The sequence below is a fragment of the Gadus morhua genome, chromosome 1 (assembly GCF_902167405.1).
Source record: "Gadus morhua chromosome 1, gadMor3.0, whole genome shotgun sequence".
In the NCBI taxonomy this organism is placed as follows: Eukaryota; Metazoa; Chordata; class Actinopteri; order Gadiformes; family Gadidae; genus Gadus; species Gadus morhua.
The window spans coordinates 26,965,451-26,986,948 of record NC_044048.1 but is presented as its reverse complement, the minus strand read 5'-3'; the positions used below and the strand labels follow the sequence as shown (position 1 = coordinate 26,986,948).

At 47.3% G+C, this 21,498-nt stretch overlaps 1 protein-coding gene across 1 annotated transcript in view; it reads right to left on the bottom strand.

Annotated features, from left to right (window-relative positions):
• Window positions 1–3,692: 3,692 nt before the first annotated feature.
• skia (v-ski avian sarcoma viral oncogene homolog a) overlaps window positions 3,693–21,498 on the bottom strand; it is a 62,876-nt gene continuing 45,070 nt past the window's right edge. Inside the window, exons 2-7 of the mRNA XM_030356735.1 lie at window positions 13,410–13,529; window positions 12,245–12,360; window positions 11,574–11,911; window positions 11,011–11,384; window positions 9,606–9,836; window positions 3,693–7,910 (exon numbers count right to left, since the gene is read on the bottom strand). Of these exons, the coding sequence (XP_030212595.1) occupies window positions 7,707–7,910; window positions 9,606–9,836; window positions 11,011–11,384; window positions 11,574–11,911; window positions 12,245–12,360; window positions 13,410–13,529 (1,383 nt within the window). The 3' untranslated portion in view covers window positions 3,693–7,706. The remainder of the gene's footprint in view (window positions 7,911–9,605; window positions 9,837–11,010; window positions 11,385–11,573; window positions 11,912–12,244; window positions 12,361–13,409; window positions 13,530–21,498) is intronic.

Sequence of the window (21,498 nt, the reverse complement as noted above, 5' to 3'; positions counted from 1 at the left end):
TACACTACAGTCAGACCCATACTGTGGACCACTACTACACTACAGTCAGAACCCATACTGTGGACCCCTACTATACTACATTCAGACCCATACTGTGGACCACAACTACACTACAGTCAGACCCATACTGTGGACCACTACTATACTACAGTCAGAACCCATACTGTGGACCACTACTATACTACAGTCAGAACCCATACTGTGGACCACTACTATACTACAGTCAGAACCCATACTGTGGACCACTACTATACTACAGTCAGAACCCATACTGAGGACCACTACTATCCTACAGTCAGAACCCATACTGTGGACCACTACTACACTACAGTCAGTACCCCTACTGTGGACCCCTACTATACTACAGTCAGACCCATACTGTGGACCACTACTATACTACAGTCAGAACCCATACTGTGGACCACTACTATACTACAGTCAGAACCCATACTGTGGACCACTACTATACTACAGTCAGAACCCATACTGTGGACCCCTACTATACTACAGTCAGAACCCATACTGTGGACCACTACTACACTACAGTCAGAACCCATACTGTGGACCACTACTACACTACAGTCAGAACCCATACTGTGGACCACTACTATACTACAGTCAGAACCCATACTGTGGACCACTACTATCCTACAGTCAGAACCCATACTGAGGACCACTACTATATTACAGTCAGAACCCATACCGTGGATCACTACTATACTACAGTCAGACCCATACTGTGGACCACTACTATACTACAGTCAGACCCATACTGTGGACCACTACTATACTACAGTCAGACCCATACTGTGGACCACTACTACACTACAGTCAGACCCATACTCTGGACCACTACTACACTACAGTCAGAACCAGTGATGGACTGGTTCTGGCAGCCCTGGCATTTGCACCCACCAGCAGCCCACGGGGCTCGGGGGGAACTCGCAGATACAACTTTTCCCACACGGAAAAAACTCTTGATAGCCTTTTTGATAGCCCCAGTGATGGTGAACTTAAACTGAAATGCGTTAAACAACTGCACCAAAACATGGACACGTCAATGCACAACCCCAATGCATAAAAAATGAATAGATCATCAGAGCCGGTCTAGCCTACTTGTTTCGGCCTTGAAATTCCCAGAAGTCATTGCTTCATTCAAACAAATATTCAAATAAAGAAAATACAGGTCGATTTGTTTTATTTAAAACCATGCACATTTTTGAATTCAGAAATGTTGCTACCAAACAATATAGACCGATGTAAAGTTGAGGGTAACCTTGACTGTGATATAGAGACCCATATCTCTGGTATTAAATACAGATATTTTTTCATGGAAAACAGAGTGAGGGATGGCCATAGAAAATTATGGATGCTTGAAAGTGGGCCGAGATTAGCCTGGCTCCGCCCGCCTACGTACTTCCGCTAAATTTTCATTTCCCTTCAGTACTACGTCTGGGTTGTATATTCGGGGGTTTTCTCCGGCCAAAATTTGCCGGTCCATTCAGCGAACAGAGGGAGTGGCTGAGAACAATGACGTTGAGGTCGTGCACTAGTTTCAGTTGTAGTCAAACGTTAGCGATTGGTTATGGCAGACCCAAAGTGGCACTGGGCAGATCCAATAGCTTTAAACTCCAACTGATTCCCGCCCTCCAGTGAGTTAACGTTTGTCAATGGAGAGTGGCCAGACTCTGTTCAAATGAAATGAAGTACGAGAGTCTAGTAGGACCAGGCTAGGCCGAGATGTTATGGAGCCACCGTTTGCGCGTCTGTGACAATCATGCCGCTCTCTGATTGGCCGGCCGGCTGAAACGGCCCACGAGAGCCCCGACCCCTCTGGCATTAACCAGAATACCAGACGGCCCAGTCCGTCACTGATCAGAACCATACTGTGGACCACTACTATACTACAGTCAGAACCCATACTGTGGACCCCTACTATACTAGTCAGAACACATACTGTGGACCCCTACTATACTACAGTCAGAACCCCTACTGTGGACCCCTACTATACTAGTCAGAACACATACTGTGGACCCCTACTATACTAAAGTCAGACCCATACTGTGGACCACTACTATACTACAGTCAGAACCCATACTGCGGACCCTACAGTCAGAACCCATACTGCGGACCCCTACTATACTACAGTCAGAACCCACACTGTGGACCCCTACTATACTACAGTCAGACCCATACAGTGGACCACTAATATACTACAGTCAGAACCCATACTGTGGATCACTACTACTACAGTCAGAACCCACACTGTGGACCCCTACTATACTACAGTCAGACCCATACAGTGGACCACTAATATACTACAGTCAGAACCCATACTGTGGACCCCTACTATACTACAGTCAGAACCCATACTGTGGATCACTACTACTACAGGCAGAACCCATACTGTGGACCACTACTATACTACAGGCAGAACTCATACTGTGGACCATTACTACTGCACTTAAAACTAATAATGAATATGAACTCTCTTTGGGTTGCAGACCCCCTGCGATGGCGACTCCTCGTACACAGACAAACGGAGATCAGAGAAGACACAAGTGTGTTTCCTTTGGTTCCATGCCGTACTGTAGTAGCAGTCCCTATCTTGTGTTCTATTCTGTGCGCAGCGACTTACAGTGAATTCAGATGTCGTTTATGAGCAGGTCCGTGTGTCCATAGCCTTCTAGGCGGTGGACGTCCTTTCTCAGTACTTTTCCACTGGGAGTCACACCCCCCTAGCCACTTCACTGTGGACACAAGGGTTCACACTCTGTACTTTTCCACTTGGAGTCAAACATCCGAACAACTTCACTGACCTACCCCTCCTACTGTCTTTCTTCGTCCTCATTACCGGAAACTCTGACTCACGATTGCTCCGATATTGATATATTGAAGCGATCCATGCTTGTACTTCAGAGAATATCATCGTAATCAAAAGGGAAACAGGTGGTTTCCCCGGTCCCAGGTTTATTGACTTGGATTTTATATTAGGGCCATATAGAGGAAGAAGAGGAAGACAAGGAGGAGGAAGATGTAGGAGGCTTCAGGTCCAGCAGTTAGAGGACGGTCGAATGAGGGTCTTCACCAGGATGCTCTGAGACTACAGTAATCACACCCTTACAGCACTGTGTGTGTGTGTGTGTGTGTGTGCGTGTGCGTCACAGTAATGAATCCCTTCCCTCCTTCTCCCTTCCTCCATTTTGTTTTCTCCCTATCTTTCTGCCTCCATCTCCCGCTCTCTTCCTCCCTGTCGCTTTCCTCTTTCTGTCTTTTTGTTTTTATCCCTCTTTTCCTCTTTCAGTCTCTCTCTCTATCCTCTTTCTGTCTCTCTGTTTCTCCCCAGTCCTTTCTTCTCTCTCAAATCCCTCTCTCTATCCCCTCGCTGTCAGTCTTTCTGTTTCTCCCCCCCAGTCTGTCTTTCTGTCTCTCCCATCCCTCTCTCTATCCTCTTTCTGTCTCCTTTATTTCTCCCCCTCTCTCTCTGTGGTTGATTCTTTAAAGCCTGAACTATCATCCTCATGAGAACGTATCCTATAAAACGTAAATTCAATTTTATTAAAAAAAATATTTTGTACCTCTCTCAAGCTCCCAATATTTAAATATCTGTATTTGTACTGTGAGCGTCTAATAAAATCTTTCTGCAAGGATATGAATGAAATGATAAATCATGAGAATACAAGAGACAGGGGCTCAGTTATCTGGACAAACCACTTTATTTCTGATATGGGAACTATACACTGTACATTCAGTCACTGTAGTATATAAGCATAACTATTTTCAAACATAATCTCATAAAGACCTTTACTTTACATTATAGTCCGGTGTGAGGTGGGGGAGTGGGAGGTGGGGGGGGTGGGAGGGGGTATAAAAAAAAAGAAGAAAAAGCTGTGAAAGGATGAGAGAGAGAGAGGGGGAGGACAGGAGATCAGTAAATAAGCCAAGCCTTCTTCTTCTTCTTCTTCTTCTCATACTGTATATGTGGCATTAATAAATGGAGAGCTTACATTTACCTCTTAGATAAAAAATATTTCTAGAATGATGAGTGTATATAGCGTTAGCAGCAGCAGTAGGGCTAGTGGGATACAGGGGGCGAGGGTTGGGGTCTTGGGGGGGGGTCTTGCACGGGTGGCGTAGTCTTGACCTTTAACCTGTCGTATTTTCCCTAGCACAGGTCAGCTTTTGGATACTGATGAAGATAATGTTAAAAATATATTTATATATATATATGAACTGGTGGAAAAAAAAAGCCATTCGATATAAAGACTACAGTAAAAAAAAAAGAAAAGAAAATGAAAACAGGTGAATAACATTGTGTGTATGTCAGGGGTATTCTTGTTTGAACTGCGATCATTTTTGTTTTCCCCCGAAACACCGTTCTCAGTTAAAAAACGTAAATTACAAAACATAACAAACAAATGAAAACAAGACAGCTATTGTAAGAAACAAATTCTTCTTTTTAAAAAGAAATGAAAACACCATGTACATATATTATACAATATTGTCAAATGAAAAAAATATTTACATTTGTAAATTGTTATTCAAATGTGGCTAGTATTTTGTCTACTTTGTCTTTATATGGACTATTATTGCTGCTTATTTTCCATTTTTTTAGCAAAATCATTTTTGATTAGAAAACAACGTTGTTAAACTTACAATTTTCGCCTTACCAGGGGAGTGCCAAAAGCCAAATGTTTTATTTTATTTTCTTGGCCTCACTGTTGTAGAAAACCATGCGCAAGGTAAACTACAGCAAGGACATCAAGTCCTCTGAGTGTAAAAACAACTAGAAAATGTACCAATTTAGGTCTGTTTTAAACTGCAGACTCTTAACAACGATGGACTTTGTCTTGTTGGTTAAGAAATAAGCTATAAATGTAAGCCCCTCTTTGCAATCAGCCCGCTCACCTCGAGGCAGGTTGACCAGATTGTGAATAAAAGGGAAGGCCTGTATATACAACCAAGAGAAACAATTAACCATCTCCCGCAACGGTACAAGTGGCTTTTTTTGTTTGTTTACTTTGTATGTATAGAAAAACGTCTTGCATGCATAATCATTGATTTGTAAAGGAAGCAAAAAAAAACCCACTCATTCAAAAAACTAAAAAAGCATTTCGCATCAAGCAATTATTAAGTTGTTTTCTTTCCAACGGTGAAAAGAAAGTCCAACACATACTGTCGAGAAACGTTTTTGTAAACTTGTTTGAGAAATACTGTTAGAAAAGAGCTGCTGAGCATGGTGATTGTTTCATTATTATTATTATTATTATTATGAGAAGGTTCTAGACTTCTTTAGTTGAGCGCACTGACATCTCACTACAGTGTTAATCTTCACAGTAGCGGCACGCAGCTTTCGTTCGCACACGTGCACCAGCGACGCCGAGCTTTGCGACTCCAAGCCAGAGACGGTCTTCTTAGTGACGCTGAGCTATCATCGCTAAACCAGTGTCGCTAAGATAGCCTTGGTAGGTTAGCAACGCCAGCTAGCCTCGCTAAGTTAGCGACACTGAACGCTGGATGCCTAGCTCTGCGAGGACAGTGGCGACATCAGTGCTCCTGCTCTGGAAACCCATCGCCTACGTCCAGGCACTTGAGGTTGTCCAGCATTGCAATTTGAACGTTGTTTGTTTTTGTTTTTGTTGCCTGTGCAAAGTTGTGTTTTTTTACGATAAGGTCAATACTATTTATGATGTTTGTATAAAAAAAAAATCCTTAAATCTTTTCTCTCTCATCTAAGTAAAGACAGATAGCTTTATACTGCGTAACACAATAAACCTTTAAACGTACAGTATCAATGCCCGATATTGACTATATGGATAGCAAACCTTCTCAAATGTCATGCATAAAAATATAGTTTTCGATTGAAAAAGAGTGAACATAACAGACGAGCAATAAAATATCCCCACATTTAAACCATCAACAACCAAAACGAAATGGCATCAACACAAGGTACATGTAGACTGTGTGGAGCCCACTGTGTGATCAGAGCTGTTTTTAGATCTTCTTTTAAACAAAAATCGAAAATCTTATCAAAACCACTGGAGTTAACATGTTTGCTTCCGGGCTCTTTACTGACGTGTTTCACCCAAGTCTGTAATTATATCCATTTCGACAATCCCTCATGACTCGTGGAATTGGAATTAGGCTTGTGGGCTGGCGGGGAAATGATTGGAACGGTTTTTGCTGTTCATAATGATAATAATATATGTTTTTTTTACTGCATCACCAAGTAACTCCTTTCTTTTGTTTTTATTCAAATGTTTGTTTTAATTTAGTATGAAACTTTAATCTAGTCTTTGTTTGGAATATTTTAACCAATTTATAGCATGTCAGTGGGGAGTTTCTTAGTTTTCTTTTTTAAGGAGATGAAAGCGATCGTTGGATTGACGGTGCGCTGTGTCCCACCGGCTATGACAAAGTGCGATTCATTGATAAAAAGGAAGGAAATTAAACAAAACAAACACATACTTCTATTTACATACCTTAATTTAATTAAAATGAATGTTTTGTGGTTCCTGCTTAGGGCTTGACACAGCCAGTCCTAAAATGATAGCAATCGGCGATATAGCATTGACACAGATGTTTCCAATTCCAGTTGTCTTCAGAGATTAACACCTCGTTTCTGATGTCACAGGCTGCCTAACATGTATGTTTGCGTGGGTGTGTTCACGTGAATGTAGTGTTCTGGGACATCAGGAAGTGCTGAAAGAAAGGTTCTTGGACGGGAATACAGACTTTGCAAAACAGATCTCCACCCAAAAGCAAACTTTCTTAAACCCTTTCAAAAAAAGAAAAAGAAGAGAATTACAATTATGCAAATCGAGAATAGAAAGACGGATAAAATCGGAATCAAACTTGATTAGACGTTCACACGTCGGTGAGCGGCTTCCTTCAGGACGTACAAACTATAGGTGGGGTGGCACTGTGGACACTGTGTCTGGCATTTTATCCTTGTGTTTTTTTTGCTCATCTATCTCTTCTTGTCTGTGTCCTTGCATTCGTCTCCAAGCTCCGACAGCACAGAGAAACAACATCAACAACAACCACGCCACCAAAAAGAGTTCGAGCACAGCACCGGTTCATAGTTCTTTCTCGTCGTCTCCATCGCCATCTATGATAGCACCGCGACGTCTCCCCCCTAAACCGGCGTTCGCCCCCCCCCCCTCCCCCCCACACCGACGCAACTCAGCAACAACGCCTTGCCGGGCTCCTCTCATCATCGCCGGCCAGCTCTGTGTCTTTGATCAACAACAACAACTACTACCGTTATATTCAGTGCTCGTGTGGGCTACTAGTCATGTGTTATTTCGGTCCCGCCCCCTGCCCGACAGACGTATTTTAATGTCTCCCCGGTCTCTCTACCCCCCCGGTCTCCACCCCTGTTTGATTCAGGAGAGCCCAAGCGTCGGTGGGGGTGGGGGGTGGGGGGCTGGGGGGGGTTGTGTGTGTATAGGGACAGGCCCCCCGCCGGGCGTGAGCGGATTCACCGTACAAAACAAAAAAAGGGCAGTGGTCCGTCACGACCGGGGGCTGTCCCTCCTTGAGTTTGTGGGGCAAGAGAAGCCGTGTCGGAGGGGGGGAGAGGAGGTCGAGGTCCGAGAGGGGGAGAGGGAGAGGGAGAGGGAGAGGGAGGGGGTGCGGAGGGAGGTGACGATCGGTCGGTGTGTGACGAATGCGGCGATGCGAGGTGAGGAGGTGGAGCAGTGTCAGTTGCTGGTGGCGGCGGCGTGCTTGTGCGTGGGGGCGCCGTCCATGTTGGCGAGGACGGCTGACTTGGGCCACAGCTGCTGCTGCAGCTCCTTGACCACCCTCTCCAGGTGCTCCCGGGCCTCCCGTTCCAGCAGCAGGTCGGCCCGGAGCTGCTCGCGGTCAGCCTCGGCGTGCTGCAGCTTCATCTGGAGGTCCTCGATCTGGAACAGGGAGACGCACTCGGTTCAATTGATGTTCAATGACTTTGTTCTCTGTTGAGGAGCTTGCTATGCTATTCTAGTTTTACAGCGCACCGAGACATGTCATGGCTTAGTGTTGGTCTCGACTTGGCATTTGACCTGGCACTTGGACTCTGAGTACTTCCATAGGTTTACTCATCTTGCACGTGGCTATAATGCTAGCACGCTACAAGGGGGAAGGGCACTTGAAAATAGCCCGAGCTCTTCCCCCACACAGCTCTGATGCGATCAATCATGTGGTTATTTCAATTGTAAACTCAATTGGCCGAGGCCTTCCAATGCTGGCAGGCGGAGCAAAATCAGCTTCTTCGCTTTTGTCCCTTAAAAAAAAAGAAAAATCGAATTTCTCTTTAATTTCTCTATTTTTAGAATCACTTAGAATGGTTACCCATCCCAAATCCAGGAGTATTTGCCACCCATGTTGCTAATCCGTCTCTTCTATTGTGACATTTCCCACTATAAGCGTTCCATACGTTTGCCACACTGTTCGAGGCACCATCCCAACACGGTTGTACAACATGCCAAAGGCATACACAAGCCTCCCCACTCACAGCATCTGACAAGCCTAAAAACAACCCTGTCTCCCAGTGCTGTCAGTTCTGTCACCGCATTTCCACCAGACAGGCCCCCAAGCCACAGCCAAACAATCAGTGATCCTCCACGGATGTACTTTCTAAATGACGGGTTTCCAAAATGGCAGTCTGGCGGCTCTGTGTGGACCGGGAGACAGCCAGACCGACACCCTTGTTTATTTTCATCTGATTGGCACCCTCCCTGCCTCCCCTTCCAATGTCTGTTCAGGATTCGGCTCTGACCTCCAACATAACCGCCCAAATAGCTATTCAAGACTAGAAACCTTATTCCTATTATTATTTATCGCCATATGTACCAATAGAGTGGAGTTATGGCTACTAGTTTACTGCCAGTTTAAATTAAATATAAATGATGATAACTAGAAGAAGGAGGCAGAAGAAATAACATACAATGCTATGAAGCGAACAACTAATTATGAAAAATTGTGGTTACAATTTTTTAAAAAGGTTAAAAAAATTTCACCACCAAAATGTCCAGCTCGACCAGAACAAAGACGTCTTCATGGGCGGCCGTGTTACTACCTTAGACGTGATAAGTACACTTCCAGGCTGGTAATCTGCGGATCTTGAGATCCTACTGGCCTGTTTGCCCGGTTTTGCCTAGCATTAGACCTGTCTCTGCACAACTAGTAGCACGGTGGCCGAGATCTACCTCAACGACTATAAAGTGACTCTGCAGGCATCACTCTGTGAACTCAAACACACAGTGTGCTGCGATGCATGTCATCAAGCAGCGTGTAGGGGTTAGACCGCAGACCTGAAACCCAGCACCTGTTGGTTGGGACTCTACACCCTGGTAAAGAAGAAATACCCTGGCCTTACCCGCTGTGGGTAAGGCCAGGTAAAAAATAGCCAAAACGGAGGTTCACAGAACCAGCCATGCGTGTACATGAATGCTTGTCTGTGTGTGCGTGCGTGTGTGTGTGTACACTACACACACCAGTACCCTGGCTTTACTCGCTGTGAAAAAATGAGGCTCAAAGAAACCGGCCATAGATAGCTAGTTGCATAGCTCTGGGCGTGTGTGTATCCGCGTGCGCGCGTGTGTGTGTGTAGTACACACCTGTGCCGAGTACTTGGCGCGCAGGCGGCCCGCCTCGCAGCCCTTGTCGCAGACACGCAGCAGCCGCGCCTGCTCCAGCTCGCGCTTCAGGCGCACGCGCGACTCGTTGGCCTCCTTCATCTTCTTCTCGCTCTCGGCACGCAGACGCTCGATCTCCTTGCGGAGGTTGCGTTTGGCCTCCGTCGCCTCGCGCAGCTTCTCCTTCTTGGCCACGCGCAGGAACTCCAGCTCCTGGTGCGGCAGAAACACACGCAGGGGGGGTGGGGGGGGGACACGGCAGTGGGTTAGTGTCTGGACGAGCAGGGATGGAGCTGAGGCTCGTTCAAGTGAAAGGGGGATTTTTCGTTTGGTGTTGAAGTGTGCAATTCATAACTTTGTATTGAGTTTCAAGTGACTAACTTTCTGAATTGGCGGTTTGAATATTACTCAGAGAAGTGTGATGTCTTTCCACTGAGAATGAGTGTGAAATGTGTGTGTGTGTGTGTGTGTGTGTGTGTGTGTGTGTGTGTGTGTGTGCGTCAAAACACGCCCGTAAGCTACTCATGGGAACCAAGAGTGAACGGCACACTTGTCTGTGATGGAGCCTTGTTGTTTCCTGAAGACAGATGCGTAGCAGCGCATGCCAACAAACACCCACCGCTTCCCCAGCGTTACATCTCGCTATATATAAATAAATATATGAATACATATATTCATGAACTATGAATAAATATGTTAATAAATGCCTCACATAAATGAATGGCTATAAATAACAGAAATATCCCCACTAGGAAGCGGGCTAAAGTCCCCTCCTATGACGGACCCATTCAGTGTGGGTGTTTTGGTCAGGCTCCAGGACTAAAATAAACCAGTGGAAGTCCAGGCTGTTCCACAACAGCCCGTCAACATCCTCTCTCATTGTTATCTCCTGCCTGGACCCAGGGGCCACAAGCTGCTCCTAGAAACTGCTGATTCCCTCCAGCCGGTGGGTTCCTGGTAGTGTGGGTACTGTGTGTCCCGACCTTCCTTTTGGCCCCTTCTACTGACTTAGGATGTGGGTCGTCTTAGGAGGCTTACGGACATGTGTGTATGTGTCTGTTTGCCTTGTGTGTGTGTGTGAGAGTGCCTTTTTCTTTTGTGTGCGTGAACATTTGTCTGTGTTTGTGTGTGTGTGCACGTGATTGTATTATTTGTGTATAGTGTTCCTACACAGTTTTCCTACAGTGTTCATACGTAACTTGTGTACAGTGTGAACATATCTTGTGTACTGTGTGTACGCATCTTGTGTACAGTGTGTGTACATATCTTGTGTACAGTCTGTACATATCTTGTGTACAGTGTGTGGTTATATCTCGTGTACAGTGTGTGTGTGTGTATATCTCGTGGACAGCGTGTAGTGTACACTGCTAAGTGTGTCTCCATGTACCTGCTGCAGACTGCGCTTGGCCAGCAGGGCGGAGCCCAGCTTCTCCTCCTGCTTCACCCTCATCTTGACGACCTCGTGGAGGAAGCGCTCCTTGGACTCCTTGGAGTCCAGCCCCCCGTCCAAGGCCTGCCGCAGGGTCTCCAGCTCCGCCTCCAGCCCCGACTCCAGCGAGGCGGGGACGGGGCCCGTGGGGGCGGGCGGCGTCGGGGACGACTCGGCGGCGGCGGTGGCGGCGGCGGGGGTCGGCGCGGGCGTCAGGGGGGCGGGGGTGAGGGGGGCCGGCGGCCCGTGGGCCATCGGAGAGCTCAGGTCCTTGGCGGAGCCGCACGAGGAGGTGAAGGAGGGCGAGGAGAGGGAGGAGAGCGAGGAGGTGACTGTCGGGGAGAGAAGGAGAAGGGGGGCGAGGAGGTGAGTGGGGTTGAGGTTTACCCGGCAGTGGACCGGATGTGGTCAGCAACACACGATGTATCCCAACCCCGATCACATTTAGAAACATGGCCGTGTACCCGCGGGTACACGGCCATGTTTCTAAATGTGATCGGGGTCAGAGAACCGCCACTTACGTTCATCGCGGTTCTCCACCTCGATCTCCACCTCCGAGTCGTCCTGGGGGGGCTTGCAGACGGAGGAAGGGGGCGGGCAGCAGGGCTCTGGGACCAGGGGCACCAGAGGCAGCAGCAGGGGGGCCAGGGGTAGCAGCGGGTGCTGCTCCCCTCCGGTGGCCTTCCTCTTGCGGGGCCGGGCGGGGGCGTGGGCCTCCTCTCCGGGGGGCTCCCCTCCGCTGGGGTGGGAGGTGCTGGGGACGCACGGGGACACGGGCTCCGGGGCCTTGCCCAGGGGCTGCGGCGTGAGGGCGACGTTGGGGGCCACAGCGCTCTCCAAGGTCTTGAAGTTGTAGAAACTGAGGGGAAAGATGTTTTTTAGTACTTTTTCACTGGTATGTTTTCGTTTTTATACTGTACATATTTTTCTCCTTTTTCTTTTTCTCATTTTCTTATGGGTTATCCTCGTGGCTTGGCCACGTGCCAATTGTACGAAGGAATTGAGAGAGAAAAACACACCGAGAAAGAGACATTTCAGTGTGGGTATGCAGGCACATTGTTGGGTTTGGACCTTCTCTGGAAACCGTCTCTTATCTCACTGACACGAACCAGCTGCTCCTCTGGCCCCCTCTTCAGAGAGCCCTGTCAGCCATTTTGGATCAGAGTGTGGGGGGTGCGGTGGCCGGACTCACCCGTCTCTCAGCAGGGCCAGGGGCCGACCGGAGGGCTCCTTGTCTGCAGACGAGATGTTCGGGGACCAGGGTCTGAACGCTGAGGGCCTCTGCCTGGGCTGCATGCAGTTAAGACCCTGAAACACGCACACACACACACACACACACACACACACACACACACACACACACACACACACACACACACACACACACACACACACACACACACACACACACACACACACACACACACACACAATGAATACAAAGTACAAAACAAACACAGCTCGTAACAACACGAATATGGGTCCAATAGGTCGGGACAAAAAGCAAGTCATCAAAAATAGACTTTTACTTTCACTTGTATAGCACCTTTTATTGATAGAATCCCTGAGTGTTAATAATAATAATAATAATATAATTCATTGAATTTATATAGCGCTTTTTTTTCTGGAAACTCAAAGCGCTTACAGTGAAGGGGGGGGGAACCTCACTAACCAAGGCAGTGGTTAGTGTGCAGTGTGAATGCTGCACTTCATGAACACAGGCAAGGACATTTGGAGCTGTGAATTGTTGGGTATCGATCGTCGCGCGGGCCCATCTATCATGGTGTTTGGGTGATGTTGGGTTACAGTTCTCCCAGACCTCAGGAGGCGGGCTGGGTAAGGGAAGACACAGAGCCCCCCCAACTGCTCTCTGGTTTCCCCTCGGCAGCGCAGCTCGGCAGGTCTAAATTTAAGCCCTGTCCCTCACCCGCTTTCCATCCATCCTAAAGTTTGTCATGGCAGCACCCCAAATCGCATCCTACAGTTTGTCATGGGAGGAGTGCAGCACCCCAAATCTCATTCTAAAGTTTGTCATGGCAGCACCCCAAATCTCATTCTAAAGTTTGTCATGGCAGCACCCCAAATCTTATCCGTACCGAGGACCACTGTGAGAGTCGGGCCGTATGACTATCACAACAATCAGACTGTATTTACACCGTACGCCTAAGTTTTATCAAATCCGAGATTCACAGCGATATAATTCAGAGGTAGATTGAAGCCGTAAAGGAGACACATTGGGAAAATCAAAGAAAGCATAACTAAAAGAGACATGTTTTAAGATTTTTTTGATGTTTTCAAAAATATTCCCGGATGCAATGTATAAAACGCAATAAAAAACCAAGACCTATTTAGCTCACCTTATTGGCAGAGGCGGAGAGGGAGCGTAGCCAATCGGGTGTCTTGTCCTTGTCAGCCAATGGGGGCGATGACAGGAAGTCTTCATGTTTCAATTTCTTGGCTGGGATGGGATCAGCTGCCTGGAAACAGAGTATAGAGAAGAGTTTAGAGATTAATATGAGTATTATATGGTCGCTTTGACATTCGCTTAGCATTTCAGGGTAATTCTCTAGTAGCTAGTTAATGCCACTGCCTGTTATTTTATGTTCACATTCTTTTGTTTCAAGAGAAGGAAACAATGATTGCCTCCATGTGCCTGATAACGTGGGAGTGGCCGTGTTTAAGTGCACACACACACACACACACACACACACACACACACACACACACACACACACACACACACACTGTCTGTGAGTCTGTCTGACGGACAGACAAGGAGGGATCTGTTGTGACTATGATCTCATCTTCTTAGCTGTGGCTGTCACTGGCTGCCACGCAAAGTTTGTGTGTGTGAGTTTGTGTGTGTGTGTGTGTGTCATATACACAAACACGCACGCACACAGGCACGTACACAAACACATCAACAGCCATCGACTCGCACGATAAGGAAACTCATAGTACTCCACTTTATAATGTACTGTACATATACTGTATCTAGACCATTTCTGTTCAAGGTCAGGTGCTTAGGTTTCGTTTCATTCAAATGTTCCCACACCCACACACACCCCAGAGAGAAGGGACATGCCCTGGTGGTCTGAAGGTCACACGCATGAGCGGAGGCTTGTACACCATGACACAACAGAACAAGAGCGGGGGGCGGCTGGTTTCACACATTATCAGCCTTCTCTCTCTTATTCCCCTTCTCCGTATTCTATCTCTCTCTGTTGCTCTTTCTATCTCTGCCTGTCCATCTCTGTCTTTCTATCTGTCGGTTTCTCTGTCTATCTCTCTCTGTCTCTACAAGTATGGTGGAAAGTCTGTCTCTATCGCTGTTTCAGCCATCTGTCTCTCTTACTCTCTCTCTATCTCCCCCCCTTGTGTCTCTTTCTATTGGTTCTGGTGCATGTGTTTCTTGAAGGAATCCAATGTGGTGACGGTGGAGGGAGGTGGCGGCTGGTGTCCATCCACTGTACAGGTGGCAGCACTCTCCCTAGACACATTGCTTACTGTCTATACACACACACACACACACACACACACACACACACACACACACACACACACACACACACACACACACACACACACACACACACACACACACACACACACACACACACACACGTGCCTCATTTTGTTTCCAAAGAGACATCAACAGGTGGCCCTTTCTAATAGGAGTTAGTATCTCAACTTTCCTCCCACACTATAAACTCTCTCTCTCTCCCTCCCTCTCTCCCCCTCTGTCCATCTGTCTGCGTGACCATGTTGGGATCTTGCTGGCTGCCTGGCCCTCCTGTAACGGGAGACCGCGTTAAGCCGGCATAGTGGGGACAATAAGCGTGGCTAGACTGCGCGCTGACACCCGTGACACCCAGAGGATCACCAGGGTTACCTGGCAGTGGCTCAACCGGCTCGCCAACAATCATATCCTGTGAGACGCATCAGGACCAAACGGCCACTTGATGTTGATGTTCTATTTTTAAAACAGAGAAAAACAAGTTCCTAGGATTGACCTTCGTCCGGGCGTGGAGCTCACCTGTCTGACCGATAACGTTTACTCTGCTCTAGTGTTATACAGGTTGGACGACCTCTAAACAATCTGAGCATACATGAGGTGGGGGCCACAAGGCACGGTAGACTTTGTTTAAAGGTATGCGTTGTTTAGTGTTCGGCTGTAGCAACATCGCTGCTGCGGGATGTGAGCGGATCTTATTATGTTAGTGACGCTCTCATCATCTAAGTGTCTTTGCTATTGAAAAACGTGTTCAACATCAAGTTGTACTAAGGTGATGTGAGTATTTTGGTGTCAGGACGGCAGTAAAGGCCTCCCTTAGTAGGTCTAAGTGGATCTTGTCTGGTGGTCTGGACCGAAGCGAACCAGGGGAATGCATTCGGTGCGCGGGTAGCGTAGCGGTGAAGCTAGCAACCGCATTGGGTTTGTAGTTTTAGGTCATGTCACACAAGATAATCCGCCCTGCATATTAGCATGGCTAGCCGGCTAGCGCGTCCACTGGGAGAGACAGACACACAGAGAGAGACAGAGAGAGAGAGAGGGTGAGAGTTAGCAGAGAAAGAATACTCTGCTAATCTGCCGGCACTGATACACACGCACACACACACACACACACACTGGAGTCCCTAAGGCCTGAATGGGCCTATTGCACGTGCCCACTGGTGTCTTGTGGATTAACCATTGCCAGCGTCAACAGAACTCCACGGAAGGAGGTGGGGGAGAGATAATCTTGAAACAGTGGATGACGTTTCGGGTCAACGATTGGCTGACTGAGCCAAGGGTGGTGGGGGGTGGGGCATTGGGGGGGGGTAATCTGTGTCTCTAGATTACAGAGCAGTTGGTCCCGATGGCGGCAAACCAAGACAGACTGGGGGGGGGGGGGGGGAGCAATGACTCGCAAAGACTGACAGATGGAGAGACAGACAGACAGAGAGGGAGACTTAAAAAAAAGGAAGAGCATTACAGAACCGGATAACATAACACAAACACACGCGCACTCACAAACACACACTCAGCAAAGGCACAGGTGTTGGCACTCATGTACAACGATGCATCTGTCACTCTCAAATTCACTTCAACGTACACCATGTTGATAAATACATATCTATATATTAGGCCTATTTGTAGATATGGATGTGTCTCCACATGTATATACTGTATGGACATTTATAAACATATTATCTATAAATATGTACCGATAATAAGCATACTTAGCCTTCATAAATGGCCTGATATCATTATAAGATACGACACAACAGCAGATGCGTCTGTCATTTAATTTAGAATCTATCATATTTAGGAGGGTTGGCTGATAGACCAAGACGCTGAAGAGATATGGAGGAAATGACACCTCGAGGATAGGGTGCTCTAGAACCGCGAGCAACGCGGGTGCGCATGTGGTTAGATATAGGGGTCAGGCGGTGACTGGCTGGGTGTGTGTGTGTGTGTGTGTGTGTGTGTGTGTGTGTGTGTGTGTGTGTGTGTGTGTGTGTGTGTGTGTGTGTGTGTGTGTGTGTGTGTGAGTGTGACACTCATGCTCATACATGGAATCTCACACCCTGCTGTAGACATGGTATCTGTGTCACCCACCTCAGGCGGGCGCACACACACCAAACACGCACACGCACTTCACACACACAAAGACATTCAGACACACACCATGGCCATACAAGGAGGCCAACCATGAGAAAGTCACAAAGCCTCCAGTCATGAGCTCTCTCAGCCGTGTGTGTGTGTGTCTGTGTGTGTGTGTTCGTAATGGTACATCTGTTCTTCAGTGCGTGTTGTCCTTGAGTTTGTGTGTCCTTACTCGATTTGTCTGTCCGTCTGTTTGTCTGCATGTCTGTATGTCTGTGTGTGTAAGTGTGTGTCTATAAGTGAATGTGTCAGTCATAAGTGTGTGGTTGTGTGTGTGTGTGTGTGTGTGTGTGTGTGTGTGTGTGTGTGTGTGTGTGTGTGTGTGTGTGTGTGTGTGTGTGTGTGTGTGTGTGTGTGTGTGTATCTGTGTCCGGATGGGTGTGTCAGCCAACAGCCTTCTCACTTTCTGAGAAAACCGTCTGTCTTTTGAAACTCTGCATTCTGCAGAAGACTTCCTCTGTCTGCTGGCTCCAGTCATCAATTCACACTACCTCTTAGTTTAACAAAACTCACAAACTGTCGCCTTCCCACGTTGATGTTCCCATGGTAGCATTTACTTTTGGATTCGATTGTTGCCTTCTAGGCGTTTCTCTAAGGATATTACGGCAGGTAGTTTGCTAGTTCTTATAGGATCAGATGCTAGCTGTTTAGCTTGTACTTATGGGATAATAATATGGTAGCTAGTTTTCTTATATTCATAAAATAAGATGGTAGCCTGTTAGCTTGTGATGTTAACACCTAGAATTGCATTGGTAGTGAGCTTAAAAAGTGTGAAGCAACATTCCCAGGCCAGACATAGGATATTTATTGCTCTGTTTCCGCGGTAACCTCAAGTCTAGGCTGTCGCAGTTGCACAACCACCACAGGAAATGTGCCGAGATATTATAAAAAAATATATATACATAGATTGTGTTGCTGTTGAGCAGAAATAAGGACAAAGTTCACGTATTCGTATAGCATCTAATCATTAAAGAAAAGGGGAGAGCAGGTTAAATAAAATAATAATTAAATAAAAAAGTTGCCATTGTAAACACTAAGGCAAAACTTCCTCTGGCAATTTTTCAGCGGGGTAACTGAGAAGGCTTTGGTGTTGAGAAACACCGACTTGACAGGCAACAACACAACTAAAAGCCTTCCAGCGAAAATTGTCTAGCGATTCTCCTGGCAGGCGGCCAAGCTCTCTCTCCAGATAAGAAGAAAAGTGACACAATCAGCCATTTTTATCTCCTCTTCTTCCATTCCGTCTATCTGTAGCTCCCCGGTCACCACGTTCAACCGTTCTCAGCGAGCACTTGAATAGATTTTAATTATCTGAACTTTGGGTGTTGCCAAGTCTTTGTAGTTTTGACTCATCCTAAGCTTCTGAACTACTGAACTTAGGCAGCCGGTTGGTTAAACAGGTGTGCACCGTTTATTGTCATGGCAAACCTCTCTGGTTTCCACCAATGAGGGGCCCTCGTCAAAAACATTGTACGATGTCCTTCTTTCCCTTTAGAGTCACAGCTCTGACCCTGGTGGATGGGTCGGGGGTCAAATGTGGGGGCGGTTGGACAATGTGCGTTTTTTCACTTTCACAGAATTGCCACACATTGATGTTTTGTAAAGCCTTTGACTCAGAGCAGAACACCGCTGGCTGCTGAACCTGACAACGACCCTGGCCTACAGAATCCGGTTCCTGTTGAGCAAGGCTGGGTTTCCACGTCAGGCCGTCAGCAATGTGACAACATGTCAGAGGCTTAGTCTTTACTGCAGATGGATGGTTTGTGGCATTACGACGCGAAACAGGTTGTTTCAGCCCCGAGCCAACATCCACCCAGACTAAGACGCAGATAAAAGGGCCAGCAACCTGTTTGCTTCGCCGTCTGTTCCCCTGCAGGGAGAGCCCTACACCGCACCCTGCCTGTGACCTGGCTGAGACCTGCCCGGCAGTCTTGTGAAGGCGCCACACTCTTGAATAGGCTGGGCCCCTAGCCTGCAGGCTAGCTTAGCACTGAGAACCAGCTAAGGAAAGTAAATGGGGGCGGGGGGAGAGATATTTTTACTGCCACAACCGCAGAATAAAAATGATAAAAACTAACAGGTGTCGCAACATGGCGTCCCTGTAGTATGTACCAAGGAGCAAGTCGACTGGCGATAAGGTCAAACTTGTTAGCCGTTGACCTTGGTGTTAACAAGCCAGCTGTGTGCGAGTCAAGCAACTGTTTGGTTTGTCGTCGGCTTCGACCGCTCTTTTGTGTGGTACACTGTAAATAGAGTCACGTCGGAGGGAGAGCAGAGAACTCGCATTGGATCTGCTTCAACGTGCTCATCTGAAAATACGCACTTGTGTCTGTAAATATATGTGCGTGCGCCATCCAAATCTCCCAACTGACATTGAGACTGTAAAAATTGAGTTTGGTGCAATGGCTGTGGAGAGTTGCACTCCTTCGAGATTTCTCGACTGTGCTCACAAATTACACACACGCCTACGCGCACACGCACGGTCGCACACAAATACTGAAAACATACACGACTCCAATTTTGGCATCCCTGCCTGCCTGGCTATGGCTTTGGTGGCGGAACAATAGGGCTTCTGTGTTAAATAAAGCAAATGGCACAACACACACACACAGTGCAAAAGTACCACTACGGCACCATTCTACTGCAAAGTATCACTTTTATCTTTTCTTCATTTTCGGAACTTTTTCGGAAAAATGTTAAAACTGTATTGTGAAAAATGTTGAGGACTCCGCCACCGAAACTGAGCTGATCTGCTGACTACACTCGAAATGACCTTGTATAAAATTCACTTTGATATGACGAAGGGCAATATATACTCCCCTATACTCAGCACATAAATGAGTGTGTGTGTGTGTGTGTGTGTGTGTGTGTGTGTGTGTGTGTGTGTGTGTGTGTGTGTGTGTGTGTGTGTGTGTGTGTGTGTGTGTGTGTGTGTGTCTGAGTGTGTGTCTGAGTGTGTATGTGTCTGTTCTCTTGTTATGTTTAGATACTCTAGCATTGACTATACATTTGAAGGCCCTTGTCACACAAGACATATGCGCAGTGTACATGTACTCGTGTGTGTGTGTGTGTGTGTGTGCACGTGTGAGTGTGGTTCTGAGGCGGGCTGGGTGCATACAGCAGATGTTGAGGTCTTCTGTAATGTGCAAAAACAAGGGCATCCTCGGCCCTTACTTATCCTGTTAACCAGGAACACACCCACCCCCCACTCCTACTGAGCATGAGCAGAAGGAGCCATGTGTGTGTGTGTGTGTGTGTGTGTGTGTGTGTGTGTGTGTGCGTGTGTGTGTGTGTGTGTGTGTGTGTGTGTGTGTGTGTGTGTTTCCACAGTCCTAGCCAAAACAATCCCTAAGCTCTCATTTTATGTGGCAGGTTTCAAGAAAACATTCTATTTCCCTCCAAAACCGAAGGGCCCCATGGCTTTCTTTTCTTATGTATTTTTTTTTTCTTGCTCAAACTGAGAAGACAATGAATGCCGTTCTGGAGGGAAAATAAAACCCCACTCTGGACATTGTGCCTGTGACATGTGTTTTTTATGTTGCTCTGTTTTTTTTTATTTTTAAATCTAAGCACGGCCTTCGTTTCCAGGAAGGTAGGCCAGGGATGCTAGATATAACTACCAGCCGACAACCACGCCCTCGTCCTCCACCCCAACACATTTGTTGTTCCTTTGACAAGGCTAGACTAAAGGCTAGCAGCCCCATGACCACCATCGTGGCGAAACGGGGGGGATGGATACAGGTAACGCTAGCGGCAACACAATGGAAAAACACAAACTAACAATCACGAGAAACGCTTAAATCATAAACCACACTTTGGAAACAGAAAACACACACACACACACACACACACACACACACACACACACACACACACACACACACACACACACACACAGAGGAGGGGGACAGGATGGGATTGCAAAGAGGAAGGGGGTGGAGGGGGGAGGAAGAGCAGGGTCTCCATTTCCTCTCGCCAAATTTGCTTTGGCAAACGTTTCCGTGGGAACGGCGAGCGAGTCGCGCGGTTCTGCTCAGCAAGAACGAGCAGGGGGGGGGGGGGGGGGGGGAGGCAAGTCGGGGTGGCCCACTGCGGTGGTGGTGGTGGTGGTGGTGTGGAGGTGGGGGAGGGGTTGGGGTAAGTAAATACAGCTGGACCTTTCCAGCTCTTTTCCCCACGCCAAGGCAGAACTCGAGCTCCTTGGGTCAGCTGTTTATAGAGGGATCCGATGCTAACACTAATGTGCTAATATGCTAATAGGCTAGGGCGACGACGGGGGGTCTTGTTGTTTATGGGAAGATCCAACGCTAATGCTAATATGCCAGGGAAACAACGGATGTTCATAGAAGAATCCAAGGCTAAAACCTTGCTAGGGCAACAAGGGCTGTTCATAGAAGGATCCAATGCTAATGCTATGCTGGCATCAAGTGCTGTTCATAGAAGGATCCAATGCTAATGCTAATACGCTAGCCAATACACTGATGCTAATAACATGCTACTGCTAACTGTGCTACTGCTAAGGACGAATCGACTACAAAGATGAACTACATTGGACTGTACTTTATACAACAGCTCAGAAAGAAGCTATCTATAGTAGTGTAGCTGTCAGTTGAATGGGGGCGTCTGTTTTTCTGCGGAAACGCATGGAAAAGTCAGCGGTGGGAGCAGACTGGTGTTGGTCTGAGAGGAGCCAGCCGTTCCTAAATGGAGGAATAATTCTAGGAACCGAGTGTAATGTCTCCTCCATGATCCAGCACAACAAATGTTTTATAGCCATCTAAAAGCAGGATGATTGA